Source organism: Alosa pseudoharengus, unplaced genomic scaffold (genome assembly GCF_046254945.1).
Source record: "Alosa pseudoharengus isolate Yale_2024_CS ecotype anadromous, Long Island Sound unplaced genomic scaffold, YU_APseudo_1.1 YU_APseudo_1.1_scf_15, whole genome shotgun sequence".
In the NCBI taxonomy this organism is placed as follows: domain Eukaryota; kingdom Metazoa; phylum Chordata; class Actinopteri; order Clupeiformes; family Clupeidae; genus Alosa; species Alosa pseudoharengus.
In genome coordinates, this window is record NW_027468620.1 from 3,684,240 (window position 1) to 3,701,481 (window position 17,242).

The window sequence follows — 17,242 nt, forward strand, 5'->3', positions numbered from 1 at the left end:
GAGGCATTAGAATCATTTAAATGATTGTTAGTTATAGCTGAGTACTTTGATTCATAAAGGTATTGCAAAAATGTTTTATGGATTCTCTGGCTAGCTTCTCTGCTATTGCAGTTGCTTGTCAACACTTGTTAACTAAAAAATCCAGTCCATTACCACTAGATAATTTGTTCATAGAAGTTTAATAGTGATGAAGAAATTACTCGATTGAATCTGTTATTTTCCTAATCATCTGTAGCCTAATTATATTCAGCTGCATATCCCTTGCGGATATCCCTTGTAGATAATTAATCTCACAGCACTCCTGTGATGTTGAAGTATAATTATTACTGGCTATTTTTATCTTCCTGTTGAAACCACTGATTTTGTGTGTGCATATGTTTGCCAATATATTTCAACTATGTGCAACAGCAAGCTCCTTCTGCGTCCTGGAGTCGATCGCCGATAACACAGCAGTTTCCATGGTGACAGCCAGGCCTATTGTGAGCTCTGGAGTGACAGAGAGTGATGGGCAGCAAGAGTTCCAGGCATGGGAGCAGCTGCAGCCCCTCATCCTAAAGTGTCCCCAGCCGTGAAGGCTCACAATGGAAATCAATCCAATCCAGTCCTTTTGATGCTGAGATTGTCTGACACTTGCAAACGGAACACAAGTATTTGTTTTACACCAGATAATGCTATGTTGTGTTGGAAATTATTATAGATTTTGTTTTGGTTCTCTTTGTTAGTGAGTGATACACTATTAAACCAAACAGTCAAACAAATATTAATATATGAGCTAAATAGATTACCTTTAAAATTGTATTTATTCATTCTATCTATTTAAACTAAAACATATATATGATTTGAGTACCAGTGATTCAAGTATTTATATTTGGTGATAAGAATAGTCAATAATAGCAATTAAATACAGTTCACTGTACATAAAACTATGGAGCATTTTGCAAACGTATCATGCATTTCTTACAACTGAACAATGGAGCAGATAGCAGTACACCAGCAGGGAAGACCTACTGTATGTTATGTAGCCTACAATACAGTTGGGTAATAGACAAGAGCAGAGGTTTCAGCTCTGCTAGCAATGCATTTTTTCCCCACCAGTTTACAGATTTGTCTCAGGTCCGTTTTCCGCGACTCAACCGAAAGACAGGAGATGCGTTTCATTTACAAAACACTGATTTGGCCCAAACCTGTAATACGAATAATCTTCACTGTTAGTTACTTTTCATTGGCTTGAATTAAATTCAAATTCCTCACTCACTCTGGCCTATAGGACACTTACTGGATCTGCACCTTGCTACTTGAAATCCCTGATCCATCCCCTCTTGTCCACTGCGGTCCTCTGATGTGGGTCTGCTTTGTCGACCAACCACTAATGAGGTCACAATTATATCTCTTTTCCTCGGTGGTGGAATGAGTTGCCTATTGTTCTGCGTTCTTGTAATAGTTTTGGGACTTTTCAAGAAGTATTTAAAGACTCGTCTGTTCACCTGGCACTTTATTCATTATGTGTCTTACAGAGTTATTGTTTGTATGTTTATGGTTTTTGTTCATATGAAAACTCATTATTTTCATTGTAGATATTTGATATTGTTATTGCTGTTATTATTACTGTTATGCTTAATTCAACTTCATTTCAAACTATTATTTTTAACTAATGTAGTGTTCATACATATAAGCCGCTTTGGACAAATAGCTAGAGAAATTGTGCAGTGTAGCATGTCCAATACAGGGAAACCATGTTCATAGACTATGTCATTTGGTGACATCTATTAATTCTAATGTGGGGGCAGACAGACAGAATGCTCTTCAGAATAATTGCCTTCAATTTTCAAGTGTTCACCTCTAACATCCACACCACAGCACAGATAGTGAATCAACACAATTATAAAAGGCATGTGAAACAGAATATTGTTCAATGAATATATAAATTTATAATTGCCCAGAATTTATAATGAGCAATGAGAAATTAGGTTAAAAATGTAAATGTGAGCAAATGTAATTATTGTTGTTAAATGGCTGATTCACAGAAAGAAAACAACAATGTCATGAAAAAAGAGATATACAATAAAATTGTACATACCACCCCTTTGAAAACATTTTCACATAGTCCAACCCCCCCCATTGTTCAATGAAAATATATATTTATAATCCCCCCCCCCGCTATTTCCAGTACCAGAGAGGGTTCAGTTAGTAATCAAGGGTCTTTGAAACTTTTAACTTGTATCATTGAAAGACACAGACTACTCTTTCCCATACTGGTTTGTTACATACTGTAGTACTGAGACTACTCTTTCCCATACTGGTTTGTTACATACTGTAGTACATACAGCACCTGCAACTTGCCCCAACAAATGCCACCTTGGAAATGGCCTTGAAAAGCATTAGGCTAAATAATATTACTTATAGGCTACATACATTTCTATTGAAAGTGAACTGTACAATACACCAATTTTACCCAAAGCAGCACAGATAACTGTGCTGTAACTGTACTGTACTCTTTTATTGGCATCAGAGACCTATCACACTAATTTAGCTAAGCTCACTCTCTCAAATGTAACATTGTTCAAAGACAAATAACGAGATACCTGATAAATCCTCACCTGGGAGGGTTTAGGTCTAAACTAAGAAGCTACCAAAATTTAGAAAATCATCTGCTCTCTCTTCTTAAATACAGATGAATTCTGTGTCCTGTTGGTAGAAATATGAGCAAATATCTGGCATAAATGAACAGTATAAAACATTCACACTTAAACATTCTTGCATAAGTCATATCATTTGTAAAACAGTTGGTACAATTATGGAAGCACTTACAGTTGTTGGAAGTTTGACTGTATCACGCTGGAAGGTGTATGTCTCATTGACATAATTCACAGGGAAGAATCCGATGATGCCCATTTGGTCCACATATCGTTCACTATAAACCTTTAATAAATAAACCATGTAGGCTAATCAATTAAGATAATATTACAAGTACATGAGTTGATTGAAAGGATATGCAAAAGCACATATCATTTTCTTCAAGATTCCACACCTAAAACACTATACTTTATACCCAAATTGTACCAATAAACAACACCAGTATATCAATACCATACATTTATGGTAGTAGTCTCTGTCTACATCTAGTGGACAGCCATCAAAAACTTTTCTGATGAACATACCGGTATGTTGTGCTTATTTCAGTACCTTAACTCCTGAAATATCTCCTCTTTGTCATGACGTCTCTCCATTTTCACTAAGCAAGGTTCATAATTGTTGGCATGCCATATTACTCTTGAGACACTTTACTTCCATTTGACATTATTCTCCTCACATTCGTGAAACTTTTTAAGGTATAAAATAACCTTTTGATGTTTCATTGTACTCACAAAGAAAACAATGAGGAAAAATCCACCCTTGAAGGGAAGAAAATGTATTCTAAGAAAAATGAAAATCTCATAAAGAAATAAATATTTTTAACGAAAACATGTTGGTCACAATTATTGGCACCCCTAGAAAAATCTTATATACAAAACCTAACAGAAGCATTTTCCTATCTAATTTCAACTTATTTAAGTTAATCAGAGTGTCTGTGAACTTTCAAAAGTAGTTCATGACTTTCTTTTTCACTAAGGTATGAAAATAATAAGACACAGGGGCTAAATGATCTAGTCATTTTTCAACATCAGAAAGACAAGAGACACTAAATTTAAATAAAAAGAAAGTGTGTTGACATTTGTAAGTCAGGGAATGACTAGGTACTACTAGTACTAGGTACTTGAAAATGCCTATATCAAAGTCCTTTTAGGCAAGTCCCTCCACTCGGCGGCCATTGCAACGCTTTTTGGGTACTCGTCGGGCATCCATTTCGGCAGAAATGGGCGTGCGCAAGGGTTCACGTCACTAATCTTGCTCCAGCGGCGAGATCACAACACATGATTGGCACGATGTCTTCACAACACACCATATGATTGGCTCAATGTATTCACACCACACCACATGATTGGCTCAATGTATTGGTCATGATTGGATCATTCATCAGGTCAATGAATCAAAACAATCATCCAGATCGAAACAAATATGGATTACTGAACACAAATCAAGCTTCGGCCATTGCCATCTCAGTCCCCTGATCTGAACTCCATAGAAAAATAGTGGGGTGAGTCAAAGAGGAGAATGCACAAGTGTGGACCTAGAAATCTGGACGATCTGGGGAGATTTTGTAAAGACGAACGGTCTTAAATCTCTTGCTTTGTATTCTCCAACTTTATTGGGTATCATAGGTGAATATGGTGGGCTGCTCCAAACTTGGTGGGCATGTACCCCCCACAAAGATGTCTCGGAACCATTGTTTTTTTGTTTTGATCCGTCGCCCACCTGCCGCACCAGGCACCCTGAAAGGTGAATATCTCAAGAACCGTAGTAGGGCCTAGGATGACCAACTTTTTTTTGGATGTTGGTCTCAAGGGGCCATGTTTATATCCACTCATTTGAAGTATAGCACATACGTTGTAATCGCAGGTATCTTTGGCTGACGTGAAAACTGCACAAAATTTGTGCAAGTGTAGGATCATTATAACATCCTCTGAATGCATGCCACATTTTGTGGAATTCCGTTCATGGGGGGCCATATCAGCTACACACGCACACACACACACACACACGCATGCACACAAACCCAAACATACGCACACACACATAAAAACATACACACATGCAGGCACACACACATAGGCATGCACACACATAAACACACACGCACACACACACACACATATAAATACACCCACACACATATGCACACACACACAAAAACACATCTACAAGCACACACACACACACACACACATATAAATACACCCACACACATATGCACACACACACACACACAAAAACATCTACAAGCACATACACACACATAAAAAAACACACACACACAGGCAAGCAGGCACACACACAGATAAACACACAAACACACACCCACACATGCACACCCCATTAACCCCACATACACACTCACAAGCAAAGACACACACACACACAGAAGCACACATATACACAAAACAATCACACACTATGCACACAGTCATTTACATACACAAAAGTTGCAGGAGTGATTTATTTTTGCGGAGAGAATGTACAGGACTGAGCTATACGGTCATAATTTGTACCACTTTGCGGTACATTTAGTTTCACTTCATCTGTCCTTACATAGCTTCATCTGTCCTTACATAGCTTCATCTGTCCTTACATATGGATGAGTGAACTTGCAACATTCAGTCTGACCGGTATCGCTAACAATAAGACAGCTGACATTAATAATGACTAGTTGCATTGACAAAGTTGGAAATTTGGGAATGTTGCTAATATGAGATATTTTAAATGTTGCTTTTGATGAAAACAATTGTTTTTTTTGTTTTGTTTAATTTTTTTACTGTTTTAAAAAACATTACATTCATACATTGCTTATGACTGAACCCAATTATCTGTGGGAATGCAGTAGCAATTAGGTGTCACATATTTCTTAAAGGTGCCCTGCCACACAAAACCGTTTTTACTTGTTTTTTTTATATGTTAGGTCCATATGTGTTTGTGCCATGTCGTGAATGTGAAAATGAACAGCTACCTGCTCCGTCAGCTCTAGCCACTGAAAAGAAATAAGCAGAGAAATTAGGCCAATTGCAAAAGCTCTTCAGATTGACGTGGAATTGATGAGCTCATTACTATTCATGAACTCGCCCAGTTGAGACCTTGCCCACAAAATTCGTTTAGCTCTGTGACCGTTTTCGAAGGCCTATGCAAGGATGGCTGAATGTCAACTTGTGCGCTATGCACAAATAGAACTTCAACAATGCATTTTGCCCAAGAACCCAGACTTGAGGATCAAATGGCTTCAGTTTATTTTTTGGAACAATGCCACAGGCTTTGCAAAAAGGTTGCTGTTGAAGCCTGGAGCAGGCTACCATCGCAGTCTACGACCAGTGCTTGTAAGTAAATCGTAAATTGTCAACTCAAGAAAGTGCTATGTTATACAGGTTTAATGAACTCGCTAGCCTAGCAGGTTTTATTTATCCACATTTGGACAATGCTGGCACTCGCTAGCCAAGCTAAGTTCATGGCATGAGGCTAAAATTAGTTGATAATGGCTGTCATGTTATGGACGAAACCTACTAGCTGTTAGCCAATCAGAGTCAAGCAGCTTAGCTCGTTGAATATTAATGAGAACTGGCGCAAATCGAGCTGAGTCTTCATGCAGGCTTTCAATACCACACTAGAATGGCTTGAAACAAGGTAACCAAGGCATGTTTTCCACAAAAAATTGTACAGAGTCCATGGTAGAACTTCAGACATTACCACAAAGTAATGAAATATGTGTGGCAGGGCATCTTTAATATTACAAATTATTATAATTATTATAATTCACTATAATAGTAATTCAACACAATTTAATCATTCAAAACATCTTTATTAATCATATTTAACATTTGCAATTAAAGATATGTTAATGGTTAAACCTAATATCAATTAAAATGACTGGACATGTTTTGTCCAATATTTGTTATTTGCAATATTTGTATCTGTATTTGCAATCTGTTATAATCACTTATGATTCATTTTACATAAGTTTGTGACTTACACTTCCCGACCAGAATATTCCACCACCCTCTGCTGGCAGTAATTTGGAGTACACATAGATCATCTGACCCCGTTTCAAGTTAATAAACCTACAATCAGGGGCAACATAATCCTCCAAAGCCATTGCCAGGGAGATAGCATCTGAAGAAAAAAAATAATGCTTGCATATAACAACGTATTTAAATAAAAGAGAAAGAAGTTAAATGTTCCATAACACACACACACACACACACACACACACACACACACTCTATTTAATCCTGTGGAGTTAAAAGTGTAATGCCTGCATTTCAATGGATTGACTCACATGAACACTCCATATCTGCACACAGTTTGTTGTCTGCCAGTTTCTCCAGTGGTGTTCTGCTTGATTGACATAAGTATCCCATAGAAAGAAGTAAAAGGACAGCACTCTCAAAAGAGGACATCTTGAGATTTGCCACTGCTATGGATGGCCAATTCCTGTAAAATTCCACAGTTGATGGGCTGAACCATGACATCATAGCCCACTGCACCAATCAGTGCTGAACTGCCTGCCCCAAATTCTTGTAGGTGAAAAAAAAGTTAGAGAGAACTTTCAGACAGCAAACTTCCAGCATTCATGATTCAGACAGAATAACCATTTGCACATTTTAAGCTATGCTGTTATTAGGGCCCGAGCACCGAGAGGTGTGAAGCCCTATTGTTTTTGTAAGGATTATTATTATTATTACGAGTATTCCGATTTTTACTTTGTCTCAGAGCGTTTTTCTTTTTTGAGGTGGTTAAGATGGGTGAAAAGTCTTGAAATTTGGCACACACATCAGGTGTCACGCAGAGCAGTTAGGTACAAGAGCTTGGCCCCGGGCGTGGCCCAGGGGTTCAGTAGCGCCCCCTTAAGTGATTGATGCAGTGGTTGGCACATACTTTCAGCTAGACACATCAAATTTGGTAGGTGCGTGTATCTCCCCAAGATGAACAACTTTCGTATGTACAATGCATTAGCCACGCCCAACAAGATGTGAGGTATTAGGGATTTTGTACGGACTAAAATGTGATGAATTGTGATGCCAAAAGAGGTGCTTCCCATGGGTGAAAACGCATAAAATTTGGTTAAAAAGTGGTAAAGTTAATAGACAGGGATAAAAGCTTGGCACCGGGCGTTGCCCAGGAACTCCATAGCGCCCCCTTACGTCACAGTGACTTGTAGTTGGCATATAGTTTTAGATACACACACCAAATTTGGTGGGTGTATGTAACTCCCAAAAACAAACAACTTTTGTATTAACATGCCATTAGCCACGCCCACAGGAAATGAGGTAATTGAGGTAATTGATCAATTTTAACATACTCCTCCTAGACGGTTGATCCGATTCATGTCAAAGTTGGTATACATGACGCTGAGATTTTTATGATTCTAAATTGTGAAGCTTTTTCTTGATATGTTGTAATTTGACGAAATTATTCATTTTAATACCGTTTCACACAAACAATAAATGTGACATAATTCACCATTTTCATGGCTTGAAATGTTTTAAATTTCGCAGGTCATTGAATACCATGTTAATGATAATATTCACATGCCCATAATGCATTTACCTGAGCGAACCTGAGGACGCTATATGCGAAACGCGTTGTTCGCTCTGAATAAAATCAAGTGAAACGTCAAAACAGTGTGCGGTAGGACTATCTCAATTTTTCTAATGCCCATAATGCATGTTTGGCATAGCGCCACCAACTGGCAACAGAAAGAATGACAATTACACTGATGTCACATGATCAATTTTAACATACTGCTCCTAGACGGTTTGTCAGATTCATGTGAAATTTGGCAAACATTATGCCAATATGTTACTGATGTTAAATTGTGAAGGGATTTTTGAATGTTGTAATATATTTGATATGATTTTAATATCTCACCACATAAACAGGAACTGTGTCATAAAGTCACAGTGCATTGAATGAATGGTCTGAAACTTCTCAGGGTAATAGATATTATGATTATGATGAAATCCAGACACACAATGGGCCTGTCTGGCATAGCGCCACCTCCTGGCCAAGCAAGTAAATGTGCCAGAAAATAACATGCAAAAACAAATAGCACACGCATCAAATGTGTACATTTCAGAAACGCACCACGTCGGTGCTTTGTTGGATTCCTAAATGTCACAGGTTGCGGCCCACAGGTGCTCGGGCCCGCCATTGCCGCTTGCGGCTATATTTATTATTAGGGCCCGAGCACCGAAGGGCGCAAGGCCCTATTGTTTTTGTAAGGATTATTATTATTATTATTATTATTATTATTAGGGCCCGAGCACCGAAGGGCGCAAGGTCCTATTGTTTTTGTAAGAGTTATTAGGGCCCGAGCACCGAAGGCCGCAAGGCCCTATTGTTTTTGTAAGAATTATTATTATTATTATTATTATTATTAGGGCCCGAGCACCGAAGGACGCAAGGCCCTATTGTTTTTGTAAGGATTATTATTAGGGCCCGAGCACCGAAGGGCGCAAGGCCCTATTGTTTTTGTAAGGATTATTATTAGGGCCCAAGTACCGAAGAGCGCAAGGCCCTATTGTTTTTGTAAGGATTATTATTAGGGCCCGAGCACCGAAGGGCGCAAGGCCCTATTGTTTTTGTAAGGATTATTACTTAAATTTTTTTTTCACTATTATTATTCCACTTTTTTGCTTTCCTGTTTTTGAGAACTCTTGAAATTTGGCACACACGTCAGGTGTCATGCATCGCAGTTAGGTACAAGAGATTGACCCTGGGCGTGGCCCAGGGACTCGCTAGCGCCCCCTTAGGTGACTGATCTCGTGGTTGGAATATATTTTGAGGTGGTTAACTTAATCGAAAAGTCTTGAAATTTGACACACACATCAGGTGTCACACAAAGCAGCTAGGTACAAAAGCTTGGCCCCGGGCATGGCCCAGGGACTCGCTAGCGCCCCCTTAGGTGACTGACCATACCTTCGCTGGTGTCGACTACCCCTCACCATGCATTAGTTATGCTGCTATAGCATAGTGCTGTCATGGACTTTTCATGTGTCACGCCGTACAACCCCCCCCCCTCTCCCCCCTTCTCTCTCTCTCTCTCTCTCTCAACTCTCTCTCTCCCCCCTTCTCTCTCTCTCTCAGTAATACTAACCCACTCTACATCTCTCTTTCTTTCCCCTTACTGTACCTCACTTGTGAAGTATATCATCACCAGTCATCAACCATCCGTGTGTTGGCCCTCCTCTCACCCATCTCACCTGAAGTCCCATCCTCGACTGCCCTATTACTGCCCCCTATCTGGACTCCTGGCCCGTACAGCCTAGCGACCCACCACCAGCCTATGACAACTCTGCCCGGATTACTGGCCCATCCGCCAACCCACCACATGCCCCTCGAAAACTCCCTTCCCCTGGACAATCCCAACGCTGGACTATTGAACTTTCTGTCACTAAATCAGGAATAACGAATTACCATAACGGATACGTAATCATCCCACCTCTTGTAACTTTCAGCTCAAGTGCTTAACACCATGTCTTATTCTCTACACCCGACTATCATATGCATTTGTCATGTATACAGACCTTACTGTCATGTACTGACCCTAGGCAGATGGGTCAGGCCCTTGAGTCGTGGATCTGCTCGAGGTTTCTTCCTATATATATCTCCAATTCTAGGGAGTTTTTCCTCGCCCCTGTTACCCATGGGCCTCTCTCTTGCTTTTCTTTTCTTCCTTTCTTTCCTTCTTTCTCTGATTGCCTACATTCTGTAAAGTGCCATGATACATGTGTTATGTTTTGGCGCTCTATAAGCACAATAAATTGAATTGAATTGATCCCGTGGTGAGCATATACTTTCAGCTACACACACCAAATTTGGTAGGTGTCTGTATCTCCCCAAGATGAACGACTTTCGTATTTACAATGCATTAGCCACACCCAACAGGAAGTGAACAACAAATGCCTTGGTGCGCGCACCCCCGCTTTCACTTTGACTCCCTGCATTTCTACATTGTGACAAAAACTGTCAGTCAGACAGTGAATTTTGGTTTACTAAATTAGCATAATGCGGTAAATATTATCATTTCAATTCTACCTGAAATCTGCTCACTGCAGACGTTATAATGCAGACCCAAGCAGCAGCACAGCCTTGAAAGACGCACACTTTGAATTTGATCAGAGCGGCTCTGGTTCTTAACTGGCTAACTTGATGTGATTGACTGGATGACCGTTCAATCAAATCAACAGACCTTTTTGTGTCTCTGTGTGTGCGTTATGGTAGATACGGTTCCAACTCTTTACGGGAGCGTTTATTTCCATATTTTACTTTCATTTTAATCTGACAAAAAGTGTGGGGGATAGAATCGTGTTCCAGCAAAAGTGTGTACGTTATAACACCCACATCCCCCACGCTTGCTACGCGCCTGCGAGTCGTACGGTATGCCCTTCAAATAGTGCTGCGTATTATTGTTGTTTTATTATTAGGGGTCATGTAGCCTAATGTTTTTGTTGTAGTTCTCTTGGTTACACTTCATGTACGTTCGATGGACTTCAAAATGACATAGTTGCTCTCCGTGGCGCTGACGCTTGTATAGTGGGCAGTGCTTCGACTTGGCCAGCTTCACTCGCGGTCCGTGCGTGGGATCACGCGGTATCACGCGACTTTAATTTGTATTTTTCCAGTGAGACGCTGCAACAACCCAAACAACCGGTAGATGGAAAGCCTGGAAAACCCTACACAGACTTCACTACAGACTTTAGCAGACTGGTTTAGAAATATTTTAATAGCCAGAAATATGCCTGCCCTGCCCTAATAAAGAAATATTTGGTTAACTGCGAGTGAATCCCGTTTGCTGCCATAGAAGAAACGCAGGACAAATTAAACATTCTGGTTTTCTCCGAGTGCAACGATGATAGACAGACATCATTTGGACAAAATATAGAGCATATTAACCTCCGTTGCTCACCCAAATGCCTTCCTGTTACGTCCTGTTATCACAGAGTTACAGGCGATAAACAATTTTTGATGGTCACAAGTTTACTTCATTAGCGATTATTAAAGAGTGTTTTTCATTTAAAGGTTTGACTTCGTGCTTACTCAGTAGAGCATTTAGTGCTCTCCCCAATCCCAGACGTTCACATTGCATGTTTGTTTGTAATGGATGCAACCGCGAGATAGGCTATGCGTTTGACAATGAGTTGTTAACAGACATGAACCAAGACATATAGCCCAGCAGCAATCTAGGGACTGTTCGTTATTTATTGAAGGGGCCACCGGAGGAATTTTTAGTGCTTCAGTTGGAAGTTGCATGACCCTCTCTTGCCTGCTAGAAATTGTTCAATGACCCTCCGACAGAATTGTTAAAAAAGACATGACCCTCCCCTGCCAATTGTCGTTGTCTTCCGCCCGCGCCACAGCCACACACTGTGATAACGTTCTTAAATCAATCCTTCCCGTGAGCTTGCATGCTACCAGTCCTTCCTTTTCAAATGTGTTGCGCCTGTTTGCACAATTTCACAAATAATCATATGTGATTAATAATATGACAAATAATCCCTGTGCACGGGGACCGAAACAATGCATGCCAACTTTTTCCGTGTTTATCATGTATTTTAACTTTCCCCCGCTGTCTTGCCGTTTTAATGTTTTCCCGTAGAATATCCCATATTTTAATACTCTCATAACAGCCCTGCCATCGGGCCTGTCTCTGTGTTGCCCTGTTGCTACCCCTTGCCCTTCCAACGAAACAGATGTCTTCAAATCATCGTTTTCCTTGCTTGAAGGCGAACTTAGAGTGATGTTAACCTATTTAAGTTTAACGGCGTGATTGTCGTGAGAGCACGATTCATTGGCGCTTGCATGTTCGGCCTTATGTCTACGTGCGCACCTGAGGCTACTCAGCTACAAGAGAAATAATTTCCCCTGTTTGTATGTTCACTGCAAGTTGGCCTACCATAACTTACCAACTCGGCACTGTAGACCCTAACTGGCTATTTATATTTTTCTGTGAAATAAGCAAATGTATTTGTTCAACTTTATGAAGCAGAATTACGCATAGGCTACTTGGAACATAATACATTTGACAAAGGACAGATGTATGTTGCTAGTGACAAAATATTAACTTTCCGTGTTTTACGATGTCTTTGTCATGGGGAAGTGTTTTTCCCCATGCATTTATTACAGTGCATGAAAATGCACTGTACTGTTCTTCCTAGGCAACTTCTTATTATTATTATTCCGCTTACCACTTTTTCTATACGCAATTTCTCTTGAACAGTTTAACTTAGAAACTTCATTCAAACTTTGTAACGTAGGTCTTCAAACAGATTGGGTTGCTATGTCTTTTCAACTTTGAAACTTTTATACTTTTTAAACTATTAAAGAAAAACTTTGTAAAAATCCCCATAGACTTAACGTTGACGATTATGACATCATAATACGGCCATTAAGCAATTAGAATCCTATGGCAGGTGTTCAGGCCACCTGCAGCCTCAGGCTTTAAGCATACAATCTGGGTCAATTAAGACTACACATCCTATTCAACTGTTTCCTCTGCCCAAAACTGTTTCAAAATAAAAGTCCTCACTACAATAATCCACTGTTAAACAATGTAACCCATTAAACTACTGAACTTTTTACATTCAACTTTTAAATGGTCTACTTTTAAACTATCATTAAACTATCTATCTATTAAACTAGCTGCAACAACTTTTAAACTATCTACATTCAACTTTTAAACTTTTAAACTATATACATTCACTAGCTGTCTATCAACAACTTTTAACTTGTCATCAACTATGTCAACACTTTTTCATCAACTATGACTCCTACCTAGCCTAGAAATCTAGACGCACCCTAGCGGCGGCAAATTAATTTGCTCAGCCTGTACGTCTAGTATCGAACCATAGGAATTTCTATTGGCTTAACACCGTGGATGTTCTCCAATCACAGCGCTCTATTTCGTTAGAGAGTCTTAAGGCGGGCTTAACAGGAGGATAACGACAGTCCTGTGACGGTGAACAACAAGGAAGGTGGCTATGGCGAACGAAGAGCGGTTGTTTGAATCGGTGTTGGCGTCAACTTTGGAGGAGTTGGACTTGTGCTTTTCTTTGAAAGTAGAGCAACACAATGCACTTAAGTCATTCCTTTCTAAGAAGGATGTGTTTGCCGTTTTGCCTACCGGATACGGATATGGTCGTAGCGCTGGCCTATTGCATGCCTAGGCAGTTTGAAAGACAATTCTCTGCCCACCCCTTGGATTAACCCTTAGAACCCGATTGACGCAAAGTGCGTCAAAAAACACACCCTTTCTTCTCTGTTACATTGCTCCGGAACGGTTCATCGCAGCGAGATGAAACCTTTATTGCACGACAGAGCAGAAGTGGGGCTTTCCAACGAGACTACACACTTGTCTGTACGATCAAGTATGAAAATAAAAAAAAATCATGAAATTAAATCAAATTGCATCATATTTACAGTCTATACTTCTCTGTGTTCACCTGCACACACATTACTCTAGTTTGAATTACTCGCGAACCCGTGATCGCATCGATATGGCAAGCATATCAGATGAAAGAGGGGGCACAGGGCTATCCATTGGAACCATGTTTATCGATCCTTCTGGCTTATAAAACCAGACGAAGTGACTGCAAAATAATAACGTCATGTACACAAACCAACGCACACTCATTACTCTCGTTTGAATTACTCGCGGACCCGTGATCGCATAGATATGCCACGCATGTCAGATGAAAGAGGAGACTCAGAGCTATCATTTGATACCAAGTACATCCTTCTGGGTTATAAAACAGACGAAGTGACAGCAAAATAATAACTTCATATAGCTGGACTTACCCCACGTTTGTGTCTGTTCTTGTGGCAAAGCATGTTTATAATCCAATGCTATCATGTGTTTCTCTATGGCAAAGCATGTTCATATTCCGGTTTTGAGATCCTAGCAAATTCCTGCATGGCATCCAATTCAAGGCTCACATTGCATCCCAATTTGTTCAACAAATAAACACCTTTTTTGCCTTTACTTTGTTCATGGCAATGCAGTAAAGAGTTGAGAATTATTATGACTACATACACACAGGCACACAGGCTAACACGCAACCTCGGGTCAAGTCAGGTCAGATCAGTTCGTGTCACAGATATGGAGCGCAGAAAGGTCATTTTTCATCACTAAATAAAAAATGGCATTTATTTCCGTAAATCACACAGCAAATATTTCTGTAAATTGCTCAGCCCCAGAGTATCACTCCAACATGGCAATTATATTGCCCGATTCAGGACAGTCTGCCCTACACACACATGAAATGCATGTAGAGCTGTGAGCTTGCAGTGGTGAGATACATGTCGAAATATAAGAATTTTTATAATACACTTTTTATATTTTAATTCTTTAAAAATCAAAATAAAATCAATGCTAGTATTAATACATGAAATGATGGCAGATCTGAATAGCCTAAACTCTCCTGAAAAAAACAATATATAATATATGTGTGTGGCACTTACAATGACCAGAATAAATCCTTATGAATAAAGGTAGTGAAAATGCCCTAAAAACAGCTTAGGGTTCTAAGGGTTAAGCGAGGTGAATGATTCGATGCCAGACTATACATCTCAATGATATAGGATGGCCCCGCCAGGTTAACTCCTACCCACTGTAGCTAGTTAGCATGGTTAACAAAGTTAGCATGTTAGCATTGCTAACATTGTTAGCATTTTTAACAAAACTGCTAAAAATGATTAGCTAGGTTAGCTAGGTCACATGGTTAACATAGTTAGCATAGTTAGCATGCTAGTTAGCATTTTTAACAAAAATGCTAAAAATGATTAGCTAGGTTAGCTAAGTAACATGGTTAGCATAATTAGCATGCTAGCATGTTAGCATGCTAGTTAGCATTTTTAGCAAAACTGCTAAAAATGATTAGCTAAGTTAGCTAAGTAACATGGTTAGCATAGTTAGCATGCTAGCATGCTAATTAACATTTTTAGCAAAACTGCTAAAAATGATTAGCTAGGTTAGCTAAGTAACATGGTTAGCATGTTAACATTCTAGTTAGCATAGTTAGCATAACTGCTAAAAATGATTAGCTAAGTTAGCTAAGTAACATGGTTAGCATAGTTAGCATGCTAGTGAACATTTTTAACAAAACTGCTAAAAATTATTAGCTAGGTTAGCTAAGTAACATGGTTAACATAGTTAGCATGCTATTGGAAAAAAAGTTAATTATGCTAATTTCTCCTTACCAGATTGACCTAGACTCAAAATTCTTTCAGAATATTAATCTCTAAACTTAGATGCATCTTTTTGGCCCTGGTCTTATGGTCTATAAATATTTACTTTTGACACAATTTCATGGAAAAGCCAAACAAGTTTCACACTCTTCAAAAATAATCAAATCTTCACCACTCTCACAGACAATGTTTACACCAAGCCTCACAAAAGTTATCGCTCAGAATTTTTATATTTTGTTCCATTTCAGAGATATAGGCCAATAAAGTTAGACCACTTAGGCCATTTTTCCTAGATCACCTATATTCCTATAAACCGTAAGTCCTAGAAACTTTACATTTTCAAGTATTGTTACCAGTACCCCCCACTACCCATAACCCAAAATTTGGGGTACTGCACCCAAAGGTGGCGCTCTTGTCAAAAATGCTTATTTCTCCTTACCAGATTGACCTAGACTCAAAATTCTTTCATGATATTAATCTCTACATTTAGATGCATCTTTTTCACCCTGGTCTTATGCTCTAAAAATGTTTACTTTTGCCACAATTTCAGAGAAAAGCCAAACATCATAAAAAGTTTCACAGGCTTCAAAAATTATCAAATCTTCACCAAAATTCTCACAGACAATGTTTAGACAAAGCCTCACAAAAGTTATCAAAAGAATTTGGATATGTTGTTCCATTTCAGAGATATAGACCAATAAAGTTCGACCACTCAGCCCATTTCTCCTATATCACCTATATGCCTATATGAGTATTTTTTTTTCCTTGGAGAACAACCATACAACCATCATTATGTGGATACCATTAACAGTGCACATTTTCAGATCTGTACTCTTTTTTATAAAGCCCTTAATTCTATTGTCAAATGTATGCTAGGAATTTTCTTGATGTTGTGTGTTTGCCAACACACATTTTCACCATGTGAATGTGACTGCCAAATATGTAGGTTTGTCAGTGGCTCAGTGGGATAATGCCTAGTGCTGGTGTTTATTAGGTTGAGGGTTCAAATCCCCGGTAGTGCTTTAGGCTCTAGCTTGAATACTATTGGTTATTGAAGATTCACACCATTGAACAGCACCTGAATGACATCAGGCAATCAACATACACAGTCATTAGTTGGCAAGAATCAGAATGCCGAGACACTCTGACATTTAGGGGAACTTCTTTGTTTACTATTTTTCCTTCATCATTAAGTCTATCATATTTATATTTCATCCATTAGTGTTCTTCTCTACAAATGTCTAATTGCCCCAGAATTTCAAAAAGATTTCAGGTGTACTCTTTCAGGAAAGCCCTTCATTTTATTGTCAAATGTATGCTTGGAGTTTTTTCTTGTGTGTTTACCAACACACATTTTCACCATGTGAATGTGACTGTCCAATGTGTATGATTGTTAGTGGCTCAGTGGGATAAT

The 17,242-nt window shown here is 39.2% G+C and overlaps 1 protein-coding gene across 1 annotated transcript; it reads right to left on the minus strand.

Moving 5' to 3' along the window:
* Positions 1–2,160: 2,160 nt before the first annotated feature.
* On the minus strand, positions 2,161–7,072 carry LOC143124809 (otoraplin-like). The gene is made up of 4 exons (XM_076286498.1): positions 6,920–7,072; positions 6,614–6,753; positions 2,809–2,919; positions 2,161–2,685 (listed from the first exon to the last, which is right to left on the minus strand). Exons 1-4 carry the CDS (start codon positions 7,038–7,040, stop codon positions 2,662–2,664), a joined length of 396 nt encoding a protein of 131 aa, XP_076142613.1. The 5' UTR covers positions 7,041–7,072; the 3' UTR covers positions 2,161–2,661.
* Between the last annotated feature and the right edge of the window lie 10,170 nt (positions 7,073–17,242).

Coding starts and splice junctions, on each gene's coding strand:
- LOC143124809 (XM_076286498.1), bottom strand. CDS start 7,040: ATGTCCTCTTTTGAGAGTGCTGTCCTTTTACTTCTTTCTATGGGATAC. Junction 6,754..6,919: donor TGCAGATATGGAGTGTTCAT/GTGAGTCAATCC, acceptor TTTTTTCTTCAG/ATGCTATCTCCCTGGCAATG. Junction 2,686..2,808: donor CAGTCAAACTTCCAACAACT/GTAAGTGCTTCC, acceptor TTCTACCAACAG/GACACAGAATTCATCTGTAT.